Genomic DNA, 26,133 nt, shown 5'->3' on the forward strand with positions numbered 1-26,133 from the left:
TCTGTACTCTTTGCATTTGAAGTGCTGGATGCACTCTGTACTCTTTGCATTTGAAGTGCTGGATGCACTCTGTACTCTTTGCATTTGAAGTGCTGGATGCACTCTGTACTCTTTGCATTTGAAGTGCTGGATGCACTCTGTACTCTTGCATTTGAAGTGCTGGATGCACTCTGTACTCTTTGCATTTGAAGTGCTGGATGCACTCTGTACTCTTTGCATTTGAAGTGCTGGATGCACTCTGTACTCTTTGCATTTGAAGTGCTGGATGCACTCTGTACTCTTTGCATTTGAAGTGCTGGATGCACTCTGTACTCTTTGCATTTGAAGTGCTGGATGCACTCTGTACTCTTGCATTTGAAGTGCTGGATGCACTCTGTACTCTTTGCATTTGAAGTGCTGGATGCACTCTGTACTCTTTGCATTTGAAGTGCTGGATGCACTCTGTACTCTTTGCATTTGAAGTGCTGGATGCACTCTGTACTCTTGCATTTGAAGTGCTGGATGCACTCTGTACTCTTTGCATTTGAAGTGCTGGATGCACTCTGTACTCTTTGCATTTGAAGTGCTGGATGCACTCTGTACTCTTTGCATTTGAAGTGCTGGATGCACTCTGTACTCTTGCATTTGAAGTGCTGGATGCACTCTGTACTCTTGCATTTGAAGTGCTGGATGCACTCTGCACTCTTTGCATTTGAAGTGCTGGATGCACTCTGCACTCTTTGCATTTGAAGTGCTGGATGCACTCTGCACTCTTTGCATTTGAAGTGCTGGATGCACTCTGTACTCTTTGCATTTGAAGTGCTGGATGCACTCTGTACTCTTTGCATTTGAAGTGCTGGATGCACTCTGTACTCTTTGCATTTGCTTTTGCTTTCCTTTAGCCTGCTGAGCAGGTTGTTCTTAGCATCCCTTATTAATGGCGTGTGATGACTATCTTCTTCATCCTTCTGTGTTCAGATTGTAACCTGACAGATATTCTTTGTGCCACCTGCTGAGTCACTTTCCCAGAAGCTGGTAACACTGGTATCCCTCTGATGCTTTGTGTTTTGTAGTGCTATCTTATTTTTTGGTAGCCAACCAATATTCCTTCTTAGCCTGGTCCATCTTTTCTATCAACCATTTCTTCCTCCATTCTTTTGATAATTCCTAGAATTCTGCATTCCCCCACCAGCTTTCTGTATGCACCTTATTTACATACCTGTCTTGGCCATGTATCTGTTCTCCAGTTTCATACATGTTGCTTTAAAGCACTGCCATTCCTTCTGAGGTGCTAGAGTCTCAAGTATTTCCTGGAACTCTTGACCATTCACTCCAGCCAGCTATCATACCTTTCAGTTAGCGTCAGTTGACCTCAGAGCCTTTTCTGACCACTGCTTGCAGGTGGTTGTGGCTATCAGTGGTTTATACTCTGGGCCAAATGTTTCACTGGGAAATACTTTGCAATCTCTGATCCTAACCAAATGTCCTTTTCTTACTAGGAAGGACAGCAAAAGGAATTCATTGAGAACAGCTAAAGCATACATATAACTTATTAACCGAAATTATCACCATTGTCAAAAATTTAGTATTCACTGTTTAATTTAATGCATGTGTTTCCTATTATATGCTACAGATCATATGAAACAAGATTGCTATTTTGCAAATGATATGCATATTTTATATATATATATATATATATATATATATATATATATATATATATATAAAATGTTGATAGAGTGACATTTATTTTCTATAGTCAGTTGTCATGCTTATATTAAATAGTCTTATGATATGTTATTTTTTTCTTGATTTCTGGAGTTAGGTTGTAACACTTGTCTAGTTTACACACTATGGGTGTGGGGTGAGCCTGACCATCTCATGACCTAGAATGAAGGAGTTAAAAAAGGCCTCTGTACTCATGTGACAGAGACAACAAAAGAAATAAAAAAGGCCTGAGCTTCTGCGATGTTAGTACTTTCATCAAAGCAGACATACAAAATTATTTTATGGGTTTTTTTTAATTAATTGTGTGCCCCTATTTCAGCTCTACATGAAACATTCTTTTTCATGGCACTCTAAAAGGAGATTATGAAACAAAAAAACACTGCAGGCCGAACAGAATAATATTCTGAGTTTTTATGGGTAAAGTTAGCTGAGCAACCTGCTACTGTTGCAGCCCCATCTAAAGTCATCAGTTATTGGTTAAAAATTTGCTTTCATGCTAGACTCATTAAGTATGTGATATAACAGTCTGCATGGAGTGTATCTTATATTTTGGGTTTGCTCTGTGGCAGGGAAAGTGTGTACTTACCAAATTATACCTTCCTACAAGGAGAAGGAGGTAGTAATATGTATTATACCATGATCCTTATACTAATGGAAAAGGTCCGGTTAAATGGGTTTAACATGGCGAGACAACTAAAAAAATAAGCGGAGATCTCCGTTGCTTATTTTAAACCCATTGAGAAAGCAAGATCTCCTATGTTAAATGAGTTTAACATTGTCCGTTGCTTATTTTAAAACTGTCTCGCTATGTTAAACTCATTTAACATAGCGAGACAAAAAAGCGGAGATCTTGCTTTCTCGAAGGGCAGTAAACAGGCATTATACTATGCCATTATTTAAGAAAAGTAACAGTTTCTTTTCTTAAATAATGTCTATAATAGCAATAAGTGTGGGTAATGCTAAATTATACCATGAATACTAATGGAAAAGGTGAAAGCAAGATCTCCCTGATGTACTGCGCGGGTGCAGTACATCAGAAGATGCCAGACATCTTATGCCATTATTTAAGAAAAGTAACAGTTTCTTTTCTTAAATAATGTCAATAACCCACTTCTGGGTGTGGGTAATGCTAAATTACCCACGGTTGGCTGTTTTTTGTTTGCTCCCGCCTCGGGACCAAACCCAAACCAGGTTATTGCTATAGTAATATCTTAAACACAGGAGAGTTTATTAACAATTGTGGGGGTGAATGGGGTCCAGTAATTATCAGATATAGTTTGGGGAAGAGAATCTGCTGAACGTTGACGTGGGCCACACAGTAATGGCTGAATTGCACAGGTCAAACTACTGTAATGTCACCGAGCAATATCATACAGGGAAAAAGCTGTTCTATATTACTACTCCATCCTAACAAATGAAGTGTCTAAACCATATGGGCCATTTAATGGGGACAGCATTGTATATTCCAAATAGCCATCATGTTACAATATGCCATCCTACAAACGAAGTTATACTTTGGATATACTTTCTAGCAAGCAGGATGATTTAGAGGTTGTAGTAATCACAAAATGGTTCTATACAAACAGCATGTACGACCCACAATCCACACATTTCATCAGTCAGCGTGTGCTTATATGCCATACATGTTAGTAAACAATCAAAGCTTGAAAAGTATAGCTAGCTACAAATAAAGTGCTGCACAGTCAGGCCATGCCTGCTGATGGCACTGATATCCATGGTTAGGGTATGGAGTTAGGGTGTGTTGGGTATACTGTCAAGTATACCTCTGTGGGACACGGGTTCCTTTGCTGAGTAACCATTTGAAATTTTGGGACATGCTACACCTCAGTCCCAAAATGTGGAGAATGAATAGCTAAAAGACATACAAGTCTAAGATGCCATTTTCAGAATATTAACTTTTCTGTGAGTTATGGAGCTATCAGAGTTTGTATATATAAGTTTAGTGGTATGGGGGCTTGCACCCAATGAACATCAAAGGAGAAGAGCTATTTTCGAAATTCGCTCTACTCCTGTGTTTTTTTTTTTTTTTTTGCTTGTCAGCACTCAGCATTTTGAATCAGTAGGTAGCTACTTTGCTGATGAATGTAATGTTATTTAGCTTGTAGTTCCAAAGGACATCTCTGCATTTTACTATACGCACAAAGTGTTGGACTTTCCAGTTTTGCCATCCTACTGTTAGGATGCCAGACTGAGTCAGCTGTCTCATTAAACATGCAGAACAGTGTGTAATGGTATGATTAGAGTATATTGTATTGCAAAATAGTTATGCTACATGTGAGGATCATGCTGTGGAAGCTGGATATACCTTCCTAAAAATGAAGAACTCCAAGTTGATGTAGGTATTATGCTCAATCAGGAGAAGCTCAAATTGTAAAATTTAGGTGGAATAAGAATAGAAAAAGATGTGACTAAACAGTAAAGGAATGCAGGTCATCTGTCAACAGACATTGTTGTTACTCAGTTAGTAGTAATTAAATCACAAAAAAACACAAACCTCAGACTATGTAAATGCTCAAAAGCAAACTTTATTGCAACAAAGTAAAATGCAGCAAAGTTCTCAGGTTAGGAAAAACCGTTCCTCAGTGCTTCAAAGTATCCTGGCAGCTTTCCATTTTATAAGCTTCATACAGTCATGTGACATAGCCCAAGTCTGATTTAAAGCAACGGTATTACAATTCAGCATGTTAAAACCTTAAAATAATTATTAATAATAAATACATTGAACCATATCATGAGATCAAAAATATTCATAACTACATAAACAAATTATTAAAATATAGAAATATGTATGTGTATATATATATATATATATATATATATATATATATATATATATATATTCAAAATACCACGGACTTGGTTTACTGCAGTGCTGGTCCTGTTTTATAGTGTTCAGTCAGTAGTAACTCAGTTTGTTTTTGGCTACAAATGTCATTCATCAGACTTCTACATTTGTTTGATGTGCTATCCCATAAAGCAGCTAGAATATTTTGCAGATGCATGTATGTATCAGTTCACAACTCTACTTCCAGTTACTCAACTTAGGTCATGCTGCAAAAGTGAAATAGATAAACTAATGCAATCTATGCCTTATATAATGTGCATTCTTTGTGCAAGTCACTAGTTTTCTAAAACTAAAACTGATTAGCTTAACTGTTCATATGTTTGGTTCATTTGTCATGCATCAAAAATACTGTAGCACATTAATTGTGCCTTCTCAATTAGTTGTTTTGTTTTGTAATGAGTACCAAAATATCACTTCTGCAGTGACATTTCATTTAAAAAAAGTGATATATCTTTTTCTGTAGTTTTAAATGGTCGCCCTAAAGGAGAATTGGTTTGCAACGATGTTACACGTGGACGTGCTACCGCTTCATGCTCTGAAGGTGAGAAATTCAACACTATCGGTTTATATTCAGAGAAAACATACAGTTTTGTTTCTTGTGCAGCACTAGTACTTGGGCTAATAATATAGATGAAGAAAAAGAAGAAAAATCTAAAACAAGACACTTGCTTTGACTTTTTCTGCAGTTAAAAGCACTGCATTCTTACTTTCTCCTAAAATTGTTTCTAAAGAAAGGCAAGCAACAGGTTGCATAAAAGTGAACAGTCCCAATCTAAATAAGAAATAAGTCACTAAAAATTTGATTTGGCTATTGCATAAATATCACCTCTACCAGTGACTGAAAATGTCACTTAAATGTCAGGCAAACAATGTGTAAATTTAGCTTCCTGAATATTTTTTATTCTAATTCATTATGTACAGTATAGCATGGGATGAGAATAAACACTTTAAAATTATGTATTACATCTATAGATAATAGTTTACAATAGCCAGTCGAACATAGAAATTCAATTAATTTTTCAGTGCATGGTAAGCTATCTCGCATAGACTAGCTGCTGAGACAGAGAAGCCAAGACAAAGAAAACAAATTTCAAAGGATGCTGGAGCTTTTTAAATGAACTTGAAGGGAGAGGATGGGAGATGGTGAGGTGCAAGAAAAAGCAAGCACTAATAGGAAGTAAAGTGTTATAAGAAATAACACAGAACATGCAATTCAGTGTGTTAGAAACAATAGTACCGCAAAGTTACTCTAAGTAGCATCTGCGTTTCATCCTCAATGATCAGAAAACGTCTTACAGCACCCCAATTAAAAGCAAGCTTGAGATAACTGTATCTTTGGAAATGGGGTGTAGTGGCTATCAATAATTACTATTTCCAGGATCAGTCTTCATCTTCACCGAGTCTTATAGTCATACATTTCATGTATATAACTGATAAATGAATCCTAAAGTTTGGATTATATATCATGTAACATTATCTGCCATTATTTAACAGTCACCTGTGTTGTACTGATTATCAAAGGGGAAAAAAACATTGCAAAGAGTTTTATTTGTATTTTAAATGAAGTACAAATGTTTCATTTCAGAGGTAATCAAGAAGCACCATCTGACTTGATTCATTCAGAATCACACAGACTGCAACAGGAAAATAAGAAAAATCAAACTCAGGAGTGCAGAATGAAACTTTCTTAGGCCTAGAGCATAAACTCTTGGAGCTAAGCAGTTAAATATGTTGATCTTATCTATGTGCCTATAAACAGACAAAGCAAAGAGCTCAACTATAATGAGAACCATGAAAGAAATCCTTCCATTAACTTAATTTAAAAATAATGGCTTTGAACCAGTTATAACCATGTTTCATTTTAGCTGCAGTTGTAACAGACCTTTATCAGAGCATAAGCATTTAATAATGTTTTGAAATAAATCATCAAAAATATAATAGGAAAATGAAATGATTAGCATGAGATGCTAAGGTTTCAAATGTTTTCACATTTCATTCTTAAGTATGGAGATATATATTCTGCCTCTAACTCTCTCCAACCCTTCAGATTTTCTCTGTCACCTGCCTGAACTTACTAAATACCTAAAGGTCCAGGATTGGGCAGCCTTCCCAATATCTTATTGCTTAAGTTTAGATACAAGGGATACTGCTCAGCTATTACCACATACTTGAACTATTGCATTCAGTTTTATTCCCTAATTCCTTATGTTCTCCTCCAAATTATACAATGACCCTCCCCATTAATATTCCAAAACGTGCATGCTGATTGGTCAGTGTGCCTGTTGTAAATCCAATTTATACTAATGGAAAAAGGTCCAGTCGCCCGGACTTTTTCCATTAGTATAAGTCTACTTTTTTTTTTGTGTTAGGCAGCAACGGAGAAGGAAGAGCTCCGTTGCTATAATGTCGCTATGTTAAATGAGTTTAACATAGTGAGATATCTTAAAAAAAGCAATGGAGATCTTCCTATCTCAGTTTCTTTTTTTAACGCTGTCTTGCTATGTTAAACTCATTTAACATAGTGAGACAGCTTTAAAATAGGGAATGGAGATCTTCTTTTCTCCGTTGCTTTTTTTAAAGATATCTCGCTATGTTAAACTCATTTAACATAGCGAGACAACTTTAAAAAAGCAACGGAGATCTTCCTTTATCCGTTGCTTCCTCTACACCCAGCTCTGATGTACTGTGTAAGGATATGCATGCGCAGTACATCAGAACTGCCCCAGGATACCGGACAGCTGCAGAAGGGCAGCACGGAAGAATTATACAATGCCATTATTAAGTACGTTTTTTTTTCTTAAATAATGTCATTGTATAATATCAATAACCCACTTCTGGATGTGGGTAATGTTGGATTTACCCACGGTTGTTTTTGTTTGGTCACTTGGGCTTCGCCCTCGTGACCAAACTACACCAACCGTGGGTAAATCCAGCATTACTCACACCCAGGCGTGGCTTATTGCTTAAATATATCATTGTCTTTGCCACAGCCTTAATCCCACATCTCCCTTACCACCTTCCACACACTTCAGATTCTTTCATATCATGCCACAAAAATATGGGATAACTGGGATTCTCATTAATTTTACTTCCTTTGAAAACAAACTTCTTGAAAGAACATTTTCATTATTCTGGTAGAGAATTTAACTCAAACTGTTTCCAGTTCACAGAATTTCCTTCTTATAGCACATGTTTTACCTCTTCTTAGTGCTAGCTTCTTTTTACACCTCACTATCTCTCATCCTCTCTGCAAGCTCATTTAAAAAGCTCCAGCATCCTTTGAAATTCTATTTTTCTTTTTCTAGGCTTCTCTCTCTCAGCAGCTAGTCTATGTGAAATAGGTTATTGTGCACTTAGAAAGTAATTGTACAGGAAACACTGTGTATTACAGACTGATATTTATAACCAGAGTCTGTGGAGATTAATCATTTATTTATTTAGTTTCATTACTTTAGTTAAATTTATAATGAGCATTTGAACTTTTCTCCCTGGGCTTCCAAAGATAATAAGCCTTAATTTAGGTGACATCCCCTGTAATTAACACATACATAAATAAAATAAATAACCATGTAGCTAATCTATGTCATTTGCATCTCTTCCAATAATTACTTGCCAGTATATTTTAGTCACCCTTTTCCTCATGAAGTCCCTCATTTGTAATCAAGTTTGTGTCAAATTGTTTCTTTGCTTTAGATTTTTATTTTTTTTTCTTCTCAGAACAGATAAAGATTTTATCCAGAGAGACAATATTAAGTTATTAATAATTTCTTAATATACAGTCATACCTTTCCTAATAGAATTTGCACGCAAAATTATAACTCTACTTATCTATTCCCTAGTCAACAACCTGCCATTCTTTCAGGATGGGAAACTGGCACAATCTTAAAATAAAACTACATTTTCAAGTGACCACATTAACTGAGCACAACACTTCTACTCCTGCCCCTTAACTGGTTGTCATTACCCAATGAACTAACCCATACTCAACTGGGGATTGCTGCAAAATCCACTATACCCCACAAAGATGCCCTGCCACCAGCCAATTATTAAACTGATACGTACTCCAAAGAGAACTGAACTTTCATTTCGTATTCATTCAAAAATCTAAAATGCATAATATTGAATGTCTACACTGAGTACAGTGCTAAATTCTGGGACTTAATTCCAAAAGGAAATAAAAAATGATCCCTCTACAATTTAAAATCTCACTGAAAACCTACCTATTGACTTACCCTGTTACTATATCCCCTTCATATGCAATCAAACCAGACACATATTTAAAAAATTATTTATGCTTTTACTATAACAGTCTCCTGGTTACAAGTCACAAATGAATTTTAATTGTTTAGATACTATTTGCATATAATTCATTTGCTTCCTATGTATTTAAATTAAAATGCAAATATGTATAACCACTTTAAAATAATTCTGAATGTATTGTGTGTGTGCGAGCTCAACATGCTATGTGAGCTAAATAGTGTACATACTATGGCAATTACTTGTTGAATTATAGCAGTGTTGAATTGTATAATTTTACATCTAACTCATGCCGAGTTTTGCTATGCAAAATTAATTTATTTATTAATTTTAATTTTGCTAACCAGGCAGATGGGTTGGTCACAACACCCTTTTATGTCATGACCTGGGCCCATTAAAGAAACAGATGATTTTACAAGCATAAAGGAAACAAAGACAAAATAAATGTTAACAATGAAAGAGCAAAGCTTAATGAAAGAGCAGCGAAGGAGTTTTAGAGCAATAATATTATATATGCAATAAAGAGAAAGATTATTACATATGGTAAATATATTCAGACCATTTTAATGAACCCTTTTCTTTAAAAACGATTGTGCAGCATTCTTCAGTAGGGAATCTGCTTTTGAACAGATTGCTAGCAATGTTTGTCTTGTTTCAGCTGGGAATTGATTCCAGATGGCAGGTTCAAGCTTAAAGAATGTGCTGTTGATCACTGGAAATCATGGTAACTACTACTAAGTCAGTTTAGGATTAGTATTTGCTCTTGGTGAGAGAAGGAGCACAGGGTCATTGATACCTGACTGTCTGACCGAGCAGGTTGAATGCTACTTTTCTGACCAGTCTTGTGCTAAGCTGCAGAATCCACTAACCAGTCCATCTAACAGGAGAAGGCTACAATAAGACTAAAGAACACTGCACCATATGGGACAAGGCTGCTGATCACCAAATGGCCTGTGACCAAGTTCTCAGAAAGCAGTTTGGGATTAGTGCTACTGTTCAGCTTCTGGTGATAAAAGAAGCAAAGAGACATTGATCCCTAGCTGTAGTAAGACCAGCATTAGTAAAAGCCAGGAGTACAAAATAGGCAAATTCTGTCTTTTCACTAAGTATTGGTAGATTAGCTGCCATCTAAGCTAGCTTCAGAATGTCATCATATATACTTCATCCATCAGCCTCAAGGGTTTACTATTGCAGTCTTTCTCCATCTCCCAAGTACTATGCACACCCTAGTCCTCTACCCTTTCACAACATGTCTCAGCAGACTGCATTCTCCCCAACTATGGCCAGTATGATTGCAATAGGTATTTTAAGGCAATGGGGTGACTGCCATATGTCTAATGAATACTCACTGCTGCTATTGATTGATAATGGAACATTTTATTTATTTATTTATTAACATTTGTTAACCGGGGAAGTTCACTGGGTCAGTAATCCATTTTCAGTGGAGGCCCAGGGAGAAAAGCTCCACAATTAAACAGTAAGATATAGACAGATGACAAACAATTTTCAAGTATCAAATTAAACAATGTTACAAGATTTAAAAAAATAAACAATATATAGACAATATTAAACTAAGCAGTATGCAATCAGATCTTTCTATAAACTTTGATAAACATTTGGTAGTGTAGTACAATCATTTTGAGTTGTTACTTTAGGCATTGCAAGAAAAAAAACATGGCAGTTCTTGCATCATTTCCATCAATTGCACCGACTAATATGTGATGCCAGTGCACTGGCTCAGTAATCAAGGAGCCTCAATCATCACCATTAGCACCAGTGAGGGGTGTCCACATTGGGAGGATAACAAGTACACATACAGTAAAGTACAATTTCCCTTAAGAGCACGCAGAGATCAGAGTCAGTCTGGGGCTGGTTTCTCCCTTTCTCTTCAGATCCCCAATAAGACTCTCTACTGGCACAGCTATAGGGTTCAGATCTCAGCCGAGTAGTCAAGCCAAAACCTCCAGTACCCTTTCTGTCCAACCAGTGCTTTATGTCCCTGCCCAAGTAGCTGACACACACACTTTGAGATTTGGTTTATATACAAACACACAGACACTCCTGGGGAAGGCTGGCACAGGTTCTTCAGCTATGCCCTCTCCTGCCCAGGCTATAAGGTAGTAATCACTGCCACCAACTACTCTTATCGGCTACTAATAAGGCCCTTTCCAAATGGTGACCATTTCCACTGTGTAAAGTTATTATTATCCAATTAGTAAGTGTGACGAATAGCAAGGTTATTGGAGTGGCTTTGCATCTTAACATGTGAAAGATGTAAATGTTTTAGAAACATAGAGGCAAACTTGTCACATCAGTCCACTGCTGGTAAGCATCACATCTCTAGAACACCACATCACTCACATCATGACTGGGCCACATCACTCACATCATGACTGGGCCAATAACTTACACGGAGGCTGAAAACAAGAATTGCCAAAACCTCCTAGAACAATCCCAGCCTCCAACACACAAGGCAGCACCTACTTCTTTGTCAAGCACACATACTGCAATTCCACACAGCTCTCCCAAGAGTCATCAGGTAAGCCCATAAGGCTCACTGATTCTACTTCCAAAAAGGAAATGTTTTAGTCATAAGTTAGGCGTGTAGAGTTCACAGTAATCAGACTAGAAAATAACAGGGTAATTGTAAGCAGCTTATCCAGAGCTAAGGACATTTAAGCCAGGCATGTATGTCTCCAATCTAGTGGTGGCCTATGTAGGAGTAAATGACCTGAGATGCTCCACCCAGCAGACATGCAGAAAGGTATTGTGGAACTCACTATGCATGTGTTAGGGTCAGGAACAACACTGTTGTTGAGTAGTATCTTGCCTTCGCTAAGACTAATGCCCATATACAGACAGTAGATAATTGGATTTAAATCACTACATAATTGGTGTCATTTTAAGGGGATTTGCTATGGGTCAGTCTGGAATGAGATGGCAGATAAGATTTCCTGTTCTGCCAGGGATGGCTTGATAGTAAATATGGAACCATCACTCTCACAAGACTTATTTGCAAAACCATGGAATGCATTATAGAAGAACTCATTTATGCAGACATAGACTACTGTTCTAATCTAGATCCCAGTCAGTTTGATTTTTTGAAGGACAGGTCCTGTCTTCTGAAGCTAGTAAGCTTCAATGGGAGGTTACAGAGACTGTGCACCATAGTCAAGTTTTGTACACTGCTAATCTTGACATGGCTAAGGCTTATGATACAATTTCCTGTACTGAAATTATTGTAAAACAAGATAAAAATGTAATCCTTGAAGTTATCTGCTGGATTGCCAACTGGCTATCCAACAGATCCCAGGCTGTGAAAACTGCTGGTACTCTCTCATATTGTAAAATGGTAATGAGTAGGGCTCCAAAGAGATCAGTGCTAGGCCTTCTCCTCTTTGACATTTATTTTGCAGACATCCCAGCCAATATCTCAAAAGTGTGGTTAACCAAATTTGCTGATGACTGCAGGCTATGTGATGGTATCTGTTCGTCCACTGATACTAAACAGCTCCGTCAGTGACTGGAATATGCACATATCTGGTACAATAAAAATGGTTTCAAGTTAAATGTAAAACACTGCAGTCTAGTAGCATTCAGTAAAAAAAAAAATGTTCCTACATCATATATTAAAAATGGCACTCCTCTTCAGATACAGATGCTCATAACAGACCCAGATTCTTATGGGAACAATTCTGTTTCATTCAGTCATCATGTTTCCACCACAGTTCAGAAATCCTTCTACCTGGCCTAGTTAATTACTGAGAGAATATCTTCTGGTGCCATCAAAGTCATCCTACCCATGTATTCTTCCCTTATCAGACCCATCACTGAAAACATTTCCCCCTTTGGTATGAACAAATCAAAGCATATAATTCAAATGGAAAACCACCAAAGATTTCTAACCAAGAACATTAAAGGCCTTAAATCCCATGGCTATCTGAAAAGAGTAGTATGACTGTCCTTATACTCAGTAGGCTACCATCTGCTCCAAGTTGACCTGTGTCCAGCTTTTCAAGCCTTGAAAAACCCAAGCCTATTTGGCCTTCTATGTTTTCACAAAACCAGTGCCTCTACAAACTCCTGCACTTGGGACCTAAACATACAAGAAAACATAAACAAGACTTAATGGAGGGACAGATTCCTAACAATGCGCATTCCCAGCCTATGGAATAAGTTGCCACAACAGGTCAGACAAAGTACTACTTAGGCCTTCTTTAATGCTGGTCATGATGACTGGATGGGTAGACACAAACTTACGCAAGAGTTATCATGTAAGGCCTTATAATGATTAGCAATATTAAGTAATTTACAAGGTTGGCAAGAACTTTTAAGCATGTTACGCAATGATCCATATGGCCAGACATTCTATGGTCCCTGTGATTACTTATCTAGTATAACTGTATGTTCCTATGAAACTCTAATGTCTGTCATTAGTGACTGAGTGTAATCATCAGGCATTGCTAGAAAAAAATGAAAAGTTTTATGAGGGACAAAACAAAAATATAGGAGCTATGCTGTACATGCTACTAGAAATGTAATTTTTATGTTGTAGCAAATGTATCCCTATGTAGGAACTAGTGACATAGAAAATAAGTTGGCCAAAGGGAAACAATGACTAGTGCTTAGAAAATTTTATCTTCCCCATGCATTAATAAAAATGCGAGCCATAATAAAATGTAGAAATAACAGTAAGGCTCTTCTCAAATTTTATTACTAAACAGTATTTTCTTATATTCATATGTTTTTGCAATTATATTTTTACATGCATCCACCACTGCAGTCATGTCTCATTTAACTCATATAGTGACACCACAAATAGCTGTATCCTATGAGGAAACACTAGACAAATAATGGCACAAAAGTAGATTTCCATACCTTTCTCCTTTTTTACACACTCACACAGGGACAATGTTTTTGTTGTATCTTTCGGCTTTTCCTGGTTAGGGTCAGCGGAACCCGTCCGCGCTAATGATTGGCAGTAGATTTTACGCATCGCTGGCCTTGCCAGCACACCCTTCAAAACCTTGTATGCTCCATTCACCATGTCATGTCACAGACAGAAGACTCTTTAGCTGACAGAATCAACAGACAATGGTCTTTACTGTGAATAGCAACACCACCGCCACACCACACCTCCATTTGTAAAGTGGCTAAATCACTTACTGCACAATTTTGGGATGTGGGTAGAAAATGGATTACTTGGACAAAATCCACACGAATGCAAGTGCATGCAGACTCTACTCAGAAGACACACTAGCCAAAAATGAACAGGAAGTCCTCTTGCTATAAGGTGACACTGTTACTCGCTACACAACTGTGCTGCTCTTTTATTATATACATCATTTAAAACCTGAAATTTTAAGGCGTATTTATGTATTTAAGGATGTTTTAACTATTCAACATAAGCAAGATCTGAGTATATGTTTTGACTATTTGTTTTTTATTAGATGACAGAAGGTTTAAATAGTGTTCTTCTGAACAGTAAACTAGTCCCAAAAAGTCCTATATTTAGAAGAGATGGAACGTTTTAACTGTATTTTATAACTTTTTTTATTCTTAGTATTGCCTAGTCTTGTAATTCTGTTTGATGTTTGGATATATTTTGAAAAGTATGCTCATTTTATATGTTTTATTATTATTAGAATGCCTTAGTTAAAGCTGCCATATTACCAGGTATTACTTCTTGCTCTTTCAGCTAAGCTGCATGCATATGTGTTCATATAAGCCTGATTACAAACACCATATATTGTATTATTTATTTATTTGCCATTTGTTAACTGGGTTAGTCTGGCTGGGCAGGAGCCCTTTTTCAGCAGAGACCTGAGGAGAAAACCTCTATTACAGCAAAGACTTTTTACAAACAATTTACACATATAATCAAATCAGCCTTTCAACATAACAATTAAGAAAAGTAATGTAATAGCATTGACTTTATAAAACTGAGAAAGTATTTACATAATATAAGTAGCAATTAAACACACAATCAAGAAGAGGTAAATACTGCAAGAATAGATTACACACATTTTTTTCCTTCTTTTTTGAACATAGAAATATAGTATTGCATTTCTTACAATCACATGGTAAATGCTGAAAATGAATAAATTGGAAAGGGAAATTACTAACATAAGCCTATGTTTAGTGAGGTGTACAGGTGTTAGAGTGAGAGATCCAGGCACCAGAGTGAATGGAGGAGGAGGGTTATGGAATGGAAGAGGGAGGTATAGGGCGAAGATTGGAGTATAGTGGAAGGGAAAGGTCACAGAGCTGGAGAGTCTGAAGATACGGATAGGAATAGGAATCAGTGAAAGATTAGTAGCAGAAGGGGGGAACAGAGTGGGGAAGGATTGGGGAAAGGGGGAGTAAGGCAGTAGAATCAGGGTTCAAGTAGGGCCTTTACAGTGGCAGTTCCAGGAGTTAAGCAGATATTCCTTTATAGAGAGTTTGAAGTATGCTGGATTTTGGATAGTTCTGATGTGGAAAGGGAGCTGGTTCCAAAAGGAGCTAACAGAGTGGCTATATATCATTTTTCCTATAGCTTTATTAACTTTGGAGATTTGAAGGAGGTGTTGGTCTGAGCTATGAAGTTCTCAGTTAGGGACATAAGGAGAGATGATGGTTGCTACAGTTGGACAGGCTGTGGGTTAATGGAGAATAGTATGAGTAAGAAGGAGTTGAGGTAGAAAGAGTTGATTACAAAGTTCTAACCTGTGGAGATTTTTTAAGGAAAGGCAGTGAAGTGAGTGATAGGGAAGGTTAGCAGCAAGTCTTGTGATTTTGTTGTAGGTAAGTTCAAGTCTGGTTGACAAATTTTTTTGGAGGTTAGTGAAAATTGGGGTGGCATATAATAGGGTAGGCAGCAGGTAGGCTTCAGCTAGGGACAATTTAAATTTTTGTGTTAGGAATTTTTTTTATTTCTGTATAGTAATCCAAGTTTTTGGTGGGTCTTCTTGATGCAGTTATAGATGTGGGTGTCCAATTTAAGTTTGTCATCTATAAAAACACCAAGATGTTTAGTGTGAGATTCAACCTTAACAGTAGTGTTGTTTAGAGAAGAGACTGAAAAGGAGGTTTTGAGGTGTTGGAGGGACCTGGGGAGGAAGAGAAGTAGTTTTGTTTTGTTGGGGTTAAGAAGCAGTTGGTTAGTAGAGAGCCATCTTTCAACAGAGTGGTGGGTGTCTTGAGTGAGAGAGAGTAGGTGGGGTAGACTGTCAGAGGTTATGATGATGGTAGAGTCGATACATATGGTATGAGTGTGGAGAGGGAGCATGATTGGTATAGATTATTAGTGAAGATGTTAAATAATAGTGGGCCAAGGATGGAGCCTTGGGGCAAATCAGTTTGAACAGGGAGGAAAGGAGAGGTTGCAGAAAGCCATTTGACTGATTGTGTTCTGTTTGATAGGTATGAAGTGAACCAGGCTATAGTAGAGATATAGAGATTAAAGTGGGAGAGCTTGGAGAGAAGGAGTTTATGAGACACAATGTTAAATGCTTTTAAAAGGTCGAGGAAGAGACATGACACTAATTTATTAGTATTAAGAGATGTAGTGATAGAGCTGGTGAAGGACAAAAGTGCTGTGGTTGTGCTATGATGTGGTTGGAAACCATGTTGTGTTGGAGAGAAGAGATTCTCCTGAATGAGATACGAGATGAGCTGCTTGTGTATGCACTTTTCCAGAATCTTAGACAGGGGGGACAGAATCGCGATAGGCCTGAAATTGGAGGGGTCAGTGGAATTACCTCCTTTAATATTTGGAAAAAGTCGTATATTATACCATTACCTAGAGACAACATTTTCTTGAAGTGACCTATTAATGAGGATGGAGACAGGATAGGCCATATAAGGGGGAGCGTGTTTGAGGTATAGACAAGGCAGGTTATCAGCAGAAGGGGAGCAGGGTTTTAGTTTGTAGAGTAGAGATCTGATGATGGAGGTAGGGACAGACTTGATTGGGAAAGCAGTTTTGTGGGTGGGGGGGAGTCAAGGCCAGTATCCTTGTTTGGTTTAATTAGGTTTTGTATAGAGTTAATGAAGAAGGAGTTCAGCCGAGAGGCAGTTTCAAGTGGAGAGCTGTTAGTGGATGGGTTGGGAGGAGATGGGTTCCCTGGGTGTAAGAGCTTGTTGATGGTACTCAAGAATTGTTTGGGGTTTGAGTAGGGGCTTCTTTGTGGGTCTAGGTAGAAAGATTTCTTTGTCAAGGGTGACATTATTTGTGGAGTTCCATAGTTCCTTATAATTTTGGAGAGTAGAAGGGGTTTTGAGTTTTTTCTGGAGCTTCCAAGCATTGTCTGTCTTTTTCATGAGGGAGAGAGCTTCTTTGCTTAACCATGGAGCAGTGTTGGTTTTAACCCTGGTCTTTCTGATAGGGGCCAGAGTGTTGAGGGTGCTAAGGAAGAAGCTGTTGAATTGAAGAAAATCTTCTTCAACAGAGAGGTTGAGAAGGAAAGACCAATTTATAGAGGAGAGGGTTTGTTAAATATATCAGGGTTGAAGTTACGTAGATTATGACAGTCTTTATATTTATGAGGTTTAGGAGGTTGAGCTAGATGACATTGTATAGAGAATGGGTGATGGTCACTAATAGCATCAGGTCGTGTGGAGGCATTGTGATAGTGATTGGGGTGAGAGGTAAGTATCCAGTCGGGGTGGAGCTAGTGTTGCTATGTTGATCACATCGAGTAGTAGAGGTGATGAGTTGGGAGAAACCATATAGATTAATGGCCTCATTGGGACAGGTTGAGGTAAAAGTATTCCAGTCGATGTTAATATCCCCAAGAATAATTGTTTTGTACTAGATGGTTTGAGAGATCCAAGCAAGGAAGTGTTCTAGTATAGGGATGTTATTACCATGGGATATATATTGCAGCAATGGCGATCTTTTTATAATTGTTTAAGTTAAAGTTGACTATGAGAATCTCAGCTGGGTGAAAGCTGAGGGGGGGGAGTAAAGTAGGGGGTGGACTGAGAAATTTTCAGAATAAAGAATGGCTACCCCACTGCCTTTTTTAGTTGTATTACAATATCACAATAATACTTTAAATAGTATTTGATTGTTACTGTTAAGTAAAATATAAGGATGGGCAGCAAACTGACTGAGGTAGAGGAAAACCTGGCATTTGTGATGCTGATGAACCAGCTTGGTAAACCTTAGCTTAGAGGACAGAGATTAGTATTATATGCTAAAAAGAAGAAATGAAGGTAGGGAAATTCCTCACCAAAGGAGCATTGTGTGCCTGAAGGACGGTATGGATGTGGACACTGAAGCACATCATGTATAGAGGATGCTGAGTGTATTACACTATGAACCTCAGTAAAAATGTATATTCTAACACCACCATGATGGCAAAGAGGGATAAAGCACTGAGTACAACTCAGCTGACCTGAGTTCAATTAATGGCTTGGGCAATGGATGGAGCAGCAGGAAGTGATGGGTGTTTCCATCCCTGGAAGGGTGGACAGTCCCAGTGGTATCTACTAGTGATAATCCTTGGTGGAGATTGGGGATGTGACTAGTGAAGGTGTAGCCTAAAAGGAGAATCTGGGTGAGGAAATGTCTGCCCTGCAATGAAGATGGTGCAAAATGCAGCATTTGTCCATTAAATGCCCCACATCTTTGCCATCACCATGATATCTTCTAGGGAGGTAGGGAAGGAAGAACTTGGTAGGTAATATAAAAACCTCCTCTGGCTTAAAGCTGGACAGTATTACCCTCTAAGAAGCCCTTAGGCTCCTTAGTGGCATGGGCTATGAATCCAGGCATTGGTCCAGGGGTGACTGGAGTGCCATTAGACCCAGCAAAGGATGTGGGACAATAGGACAGCTGCAGTAGTATACAAAACATACTTACCCCACTGCTGGGAGACACACACATGCCTCCTGTGACATACCTCCATTTTAGCATGCCACTTATGGTCTGCTGGAAAACAAGAATGGAGGAACCCAGTACACTGTCAGCATGGCTGATAGAGCAAAAGGCATAAATACTGTAAACCCCTAGATCTGACTAACCTCTGTGTCTCATTCTCAAAGCAAGGCAGTGTGCTGTAGCTACAACTTGTTATAACAATGACTGCAGTGGTCTCCACAATTGTTATGCAAGCAGCATCAGTCAGAGTCCTGAAAAACATTTGTCAGGCATACACCTCATACAAGGGACCATCATTATAGCACAGTAGGTGCAATACAAAATCCATGTGGAAGAACAAGAAAATCTTGCTCTCCCTCAGATAGCAGGTAGGGGCCATGCTGTTCCCAGCACATGAGAAATTCATATCAGCATACATGTTTCACCCAAGTAGGAAAAGGGTAACCTGGTGTGCATGGACTTAAGTTTGGACATCCCTCACTTCATCACAGAAATGAGGTATATCCATAGTGCAGAGTCACAACACTATGAGCAACACAGGCTCCATTACCTCAGCATAGTGGGACCATATGTCCCTGACCCGAGCGTGGTAGCACAAGTCACTGTGGAAGGCACATCACCTTTGGGTACCAGTTTAATGACAGCATCACTAAGCTTCCTCATTAGCATGATAGCCATACTAAATGGGCCTTACTACAATGAAACAAACCATCAATGCCATTTTGTGCCAGAGCACTTTAAGTTGCCCACTACATTACAGAATACAATTCTGGACAATGAGAGAGGCAGACTGAATGAAGGCAAGACACCTGGTAACTCCAATCAATAGTCCTATACTGTACTTAACAGCTTCATGACAATAAGGATGTAGTCAAAGTGGTGCACATAGATGCAAATCACAGCACAATGGCATGATGCTCATGTATAGTTGTATGGGGAGACATTGTTGGGTATGTTCACCATGGGAATGATGTGTCACACAGGAAATGATCGCCCTTATTTATTGGGTGATCCATGTTTTGCAGAGTGTTACATGAGTTCAATACACTTCTTTGTGAAAGCATAGCTTAATAATAACATGCCTTGCATTGCAGTTTGTACAAAACATTGAAGACAGGATAATATCAATACAAGTACAGTTAAATAGCCAACAGATAGCAAATGGGGCAATGCAAATACATGCATGACCTCCACAGTATACCTGCATAAACACTGACCAAACTGTAAACTCAGAGGTATAGGTCTTGCCATGGACCACAAAAAGAGGAAACATCTGGCAAAGTTCCTCACCCTAGAGACTGAGGTCTTTGTGATTGTCACTTGTACAAATGTCATGTGCATCCTAGGCAAAGATGATATGGACAAGTTTTATCAGAAGTGAGTGAGGCAGTGAGTGGTGCAGAATATCAGTGCTGTGTGCAGCCATAATAGGTATCTTTAACAAGTGCAGTGGAAGATATCTCAAATGATACTGTATGCAAAGAATAAGCCATGGATCACTGCCCAGGACACACTCTGCAGAGATCATCAACCACCAACACACACGTCACTCACAAAGGTGGAAAGGACACTTCTGCCCCTGCCTGGTAGAAGGTGCAGACCCTTATACCCAGTGGTGGCTTAGATGTGTGAAATAGCTATGGTGATGAACTAGCACTCATCTGTAGGAGATGCACCAGGTTAGTACGACAACCATTACATATCCATATTGCACAATGCACCACACGTGGTAGGGCCTTTTCAGCAAGAACCTTTTGCATATACATCCTCCATGTGCCTCAGAGCTACAAATGCACACCTTGGACAAGGTATATATGCATCAATATGCTATTGACATAGTGTCATCTGCTAGTATGACTGACATGGGTTTTCATGGATTTCTCATATGTTTGAGTACAGGCAGTCCCCAGGTTACGGACATCCAACATGCGGAAAATCCATAGATATGAACGGGTTGCCACAATGTCAGAAATAACCTGAAAAAATTAAAATAGTTAAAACTTTCCCAGATGTGTGTGTGTGTGTGTGTGTGTGTGTGTGTGTGTGTGTGTGTGTGTGTGTGTGTGTGAAAAAGAGTGAGAGAGATGTGTGAGTAAATGCATGTATAAATGAGGAAGTGACTGTGTGTGAGAGATCAGACGTTTATGAGAGTGATGTGTGAGTGAATGTATGTATGAATGAGGAAGAGACTGTGTGTGAGAGTGAAGAGTGAAAGCAAGCGAGCTATCCTCTGGCAGCAGTTAACAAGTGGGTGGTTACATAAAAGGAGGGGTTTAGTGATGGAATAGGTAAAGTAGGGTCAAGAGTGTGTGTGTGTCATACTCCTAAACTTCTTAGAGAACAAATTCTGCACAAAGCCATAAATAAAAGTGGGACTAATGCCCTAAAATAGGGACAAGTTTAATAAATATTGCTCTTACAAACTTAGAAAATTGATAGAATAACAGGTTTTGCATTAGCATGAATTTCCTGAAGGGTATGAATTCTGAAACTCAAATGTCTGTCATCATACTTCTCAACCACTTAGAGCAAGAGATCTGGAAAAAAACATAAATAAAAGTGGGACAAAGGCCCAAAAATAGGGACAATTTTTAAATATTGCTCTTACAAACTTAGAAAGTAGATAGAAAATAATGACAGACATTTGAGTTCCAGACTTTGTATCTGTCTGAAAACTCATGCTAATGCAAAACCTGCTATTCTAACTGCAATATGTAATGATTTACCACTAATTTGCCAGAAGATCAGTCCAAAAATAGGAGGCCAAAAGCTGGACATTTTGTGAAAATCTATACAGTTGAGCGGTATGTCTGTCATTATTTTCTAACTTCAGTCTTTAATGATTTGCCACTACTTTTGCTAAACAGCCACAATTTTTTGAAAAATGGACCAAAAATATGAGGTAAAAATCTGGACATTCTCTAAAAATTGGTACAGTTGAGAGGTATGTTGTATGTGTGTGTGTGTGAAAAAATCTAGCACTCAGACCAAACTACTCGCAGGTACGGCTAGTGCCAAGGCCCCAAAAAACAAGACAAAAGTAAGAAATAGGGCCAGCACCAATGGATGTTGCCAAATATAAATTTATTAAATAAACATATGCAAGCAACTAGGGGTGTCAAACACCCCAAGTAAAGTACAAAAGTGCTCTGTAAAAAGCAAGCAAACCAGTACTGGCTGTACTGGCCTTCTTCACTGCATAAACCAAAATGAAAAAAAGAAATCACATCAAAGCAGCAGTATATATAGCATATTAAAGACATATTAATCAAATCATTATGTACTTAATGGATTCCTATTAAGAATGTATTTAAAGATGTTCATTCAAACCAGAGCTGAAAAGACCACCCAATTTGATTATCCATTTTCTTTCTTTATTATTTAGAATTGTGTACCAACCACTTTTGAGGGACCTGTCCCCTGTAACTTTGTCAATGATCGTAAAATAAAAAGAAGCAGAGGGTGCTTAAGTGTATGTTTGTAAAGTGCACTTGAAAGTTTGTGATTCCTTATGTCACCCGTGTTCCGAAATCTTGATGCGTAATGGTCTAGACATCTGACCCACATAAAAAGCTGAACAAGGACAAGAGACCAGATACACCAACCAATCCGAATCACAATTGGCCAGAAACGTTATGTCAAAAACTCTATCAGTATTGGGACTAGTAAATTCCTTGATTCTGAAAACTCTAGCACAATATGTGCAATGACCACATGGATAAGTGCCACATAATTTATCACCCATTAGTGCATGTTGTGTATGTCCAGCTGGGACCTGGGAAGTATGTTTATAATGACTGAAAAGTGAGCCTAAATCGATTTAATATGCTATATATACTGCTGCTTTGATGTGATTTCTTTTTTCATTTTGGTTTATGCACTGAAGAAGGCTAATACAGCCGAAACCGGTTTGCTTGCTTTTTACAGAGCACTTTTGTGCTTTACTTGGGGTGTATGACACCTCTAGTTGCTTGGATATGTTTATTTAATAAATACAGAAATCCTTACTTGTAAACAATCATTTAATCCAATAACACACACATTATTATTATAAAAAATGTAACATGCTTTCTGAATATGTATGTGTAAGTTGTTATTAAACATTTCAAAATATTTTAAGTGTTATGGGAGTTTCTTTCTAGTAAAACATTGTAAGTTATACATATTGAAGACATTTTTTCCAGTCAGTTAAGTAAAGCAAATTATCATAATGCTTCATAAAAATGCAACATGTACGGTTGAGTGTATAATTTGTGAAGTAATTAACTCATGCTCAGAACTGAATGTTAATCAGATTAAACAAACATGAGAGATTCCTCTTCATAGAAGGGCACACATTCCTAAAGCCGGTGATACTATCTTGCTGACCAGTATAACGCCTGAATTAATAATTTATACAGTTTATTGCTGATTGTACTGATTTATGTAAAAATTCTAATGGTATACCAGTAAAAAAGTTATTCAAATAAACTTCTCTAATTTCTTGTTAGGTTCAATAATATTTGAATGCAGATGCTCTGATGGATGTGAGGATCAGAAGCAGATGAACGACAACACTTGTTCCTGCAAGTGCGGCAAGGCTACTGCTTCCTGCTGTAAGATAGTTGCAGGAAAATAACATTAATGGTCAATAAATGCATTTTTCTACTAAAGAAGTTAAATATGTCTTTAATTAAGAATTGTTAGGAGTGCTCAGTGCATTACTTTTGCAAATGTATCACACTGTTAATCCATTTGCTTTTGCCAGCAATTAGGAAATGTTCAATATCATATCAAACACAGACTTGTTTCCTTAATCAAAAAGTTGTAGTATAATAATTTTATAGCAAATGAAAAGTAAACAAAACATTTCTTTTGATTAGAATGCCTTCAGCTAACATCATTTTTTTTCCGAAAGATAAATACAATAACATTAAGTTGTTCAAATGGCTACTTTTCAAAATGTTGTAATGCCCCATGAAAGCTTACACCAAAACAGTAGGGATCAATAAAATTGCCACTTTCAGCTTTGTTGACTGCCAGCTTAATGTTTCCTTTGATGTGTGAATATATTTTACAGAAATGGACAGATAAAGCAATGCAATATATAAGTACTTGTGTTTCTTTTGTTACATATTAGTCTGTATGTTTGATGATTGTAATAACAAAGATCTAAACTTTATTTGTAGTAAAATCCAAAATGACAGGATTTTTGAAATATAACACAGATTATCAAACTCCATAGTTGAACAGTTTTATCCTCAGCTGTCTACTAGTACTTAAGTAATCCAATGATATCAATGTAAAGAATTTGTTAGTTGCCTGTGATGTTGACTTAAGGAAATTATGCTTATCCATGAAACTTGAAGCCTGGCAACAGGTCTGTAGCATGCATTGACTAAATCACAGGACTGTCACATTCCTGTCTTATCCTGCTGGCTTCCTTATACAATGTTCTTTAATCTAGTTCATAAGTTAAGATATTCACTTTATTTACCTCTTATCTAGAAAGACTGTACAAAGCTTCCCCATGTAGTTATCCTCAAGCATTATTGCTGGTGGGGATTATGAACTGTGTTTAAGGGCTACATCATTACTTCATGAGTTTTATTTCAAATTTAGTAATTTGCTTATCTCAGAAGCAAATAAATCTGTTTAGTTTTCTAATGTAAAACACTTTAGTAAGCAGATTGTTCCCCTAGTTACATCTTTATTGTGTGCATTTTATATATATATATATGACTATATGAATTTCATAAATTGTGCTGTATTTTATTCGCACAAAAACTCATGCAAACCATATTTCTCAAATCTCTAATCACAAGAAACCTGGACAGAACCAAAAATATTGGGGACACAAAAGCCCAAAGTAAGGGATGGGTTTTAAATATTGCACTTACCTCAGAAAGTTGATAGAATAATATTTTTTTTATTATTGTACATTTTCTGAAGGTTATGTAGTCTGAATATCAGATGAGTGTCATTATTTAGTGACTTCAAACCTCAATGATGTGCAAAAAGACAACATATTTTATGAGGAACAGACCAAACATATTAGGCAAAAATCTGGACAGTTAAGAGGTATGGCACAGAATAATGTCATGGCTAGAAGTTCCACCAGAATAACCCTGGTGTGGCATACACTATTAAGTTTAAAAATAAAAGCATAACTTTTGTCATACAGGAACAACACACTGAAAGTGTCCATATAATTATGTTTATACACATGTGCAACTTCTGTCCACCTATATATCTATATATAGAGACATGAATTCTCCCTCTATCAGAATCTCACAAATAACTTGCTTGCATGATAAATTAAAAGAATATTGTTTGAGACCACTGTTCGTTGTCTTCAGGGGTTTCTCCTTTCTGCAGTGCTGTGCAGCCATGAAGCTGGAATACACATGTATATGGTATGCATCTTTCCTCCCCCCAGATGGGAGGACAAGATGATTTGCCTTGCCCCATGTAGATTTGATTTCCTACTAGCGATGTCTTAGTGGGTAGATTTTTTGTGGTTTTGGATTGGAAACCTGCTACTCAAAAGACCATAGGGGGAATTCAATAAAGCCTACATGGAGTGATTTTCCGTGTAGGCATAGTGGCACAGCTCTTACATGGAAGTAAGCATCCATAAAATCTAGTAAAAAGAGCTGAGGGGCATGCACGTGCATGTGAACACAGAAGTGACCGTGGCATGCAAATCACCTCATGAGCAGGTGAAGTGCATGCAAATGAGGTTGTTTTGCAATCCAGGAACCAGATGGTATTCATGCAGATCTCATGTTGGTGTTAGAAGAGAAAATTTCCATGCACAAGAAAGTAAAAAATGAACAGGGGCTATAAAAGCCCATTTAAAAGGTCAGAAATGTCATAGTAGGTGCAGATATGTTCAGAATTATACCCTGTGTGTCCAAAAAATAATGCAAAGTAATATAATGTAATTTTTTTTTAATACCCATATTACATTTGTGAGGCGAGCAGCAGTGCGGAAACATGCTGTAATGCAAAAACAAAATATTAAAAAGTGTAAAATATAAAAATAAGACATATGTGAGAATAATGCATTATAGAGCCCTGCATGGAGTATGTACAATGGTAGATTTCAGTGGTTGCTAAGGAAGCAGGGTAGTGAAGTATCTAGGTTGTGTGCATGGATCTGTATGCAAATGAGCTGACGTTACTGAATAGCAAAAATGGGCCACTGTGTCAACAGATAAAATTCATGTAGCCACAGATCCATTTCCGTGTCCACAGAAGAGCTAGCTGACATCAAAAGAGGGTGTGTCACAAAATGTTTAAGTGGATTGGATGTCAGTGGCACCCATTTCCATGGCGTGCAGCTCTGCTAAGCAGGGGAAGCGTGTCCAGTGCTGCTACGATTTGTTTAGATACACGGCACATGTTTTAGCTGGTTTAAGCTATGCTGAGAGGGCCCAAACATGGGGCTGTG

At 37.7% G+C, this 26,133-nt stretch overlaps 1 protein-coding gene across 1 annotated transcript in view; it reads left to right on the forward strand.

Moving 5' to 3' along the window:
• The window catches only part of LOC122805806 (resistin-like beta), a 100,656-nt gene extending 76,868 nt beyond the window's left edge, over positions 1 to 23,788 (forward strand). Inside the window, exons 3-4 of the mRNA XM_044076070.1 lie at positions 5,037 to 5,114; positions 23,189 to 23,788. Coding sequence (XP_043932005.1) covers positions 5,037 to 5,114; positions 23,189 to 23,316 — 206 coding nt within the window. The 3' untranslated portion in view covers positions 23,317 to 23,788. The remainder of the gene's footprint in view (positions 1 to 5,036; positions 5,115 to 23,188) is intronic.
• The last annotated feature ends 2,345 nt before the right edge of the window (positions 23,789 to 26,133 follow it).

This window comes from Protopterus annectens, chromosome 7.part0 (genome assembly GCF_019279795.1).
Source record: "Protopterus annectens isolate FY-2018-M chromosome 7.part0, PAN1.0, whole genome shotgun sequence".
In the NCBI taxonomy this organism is placed as follows: domain Eukaryota; kingdom Metazoa; phylum Chordata; order Ceratodontiformes; family Protopteridae; genus Protopterus; species Protopterus annectens.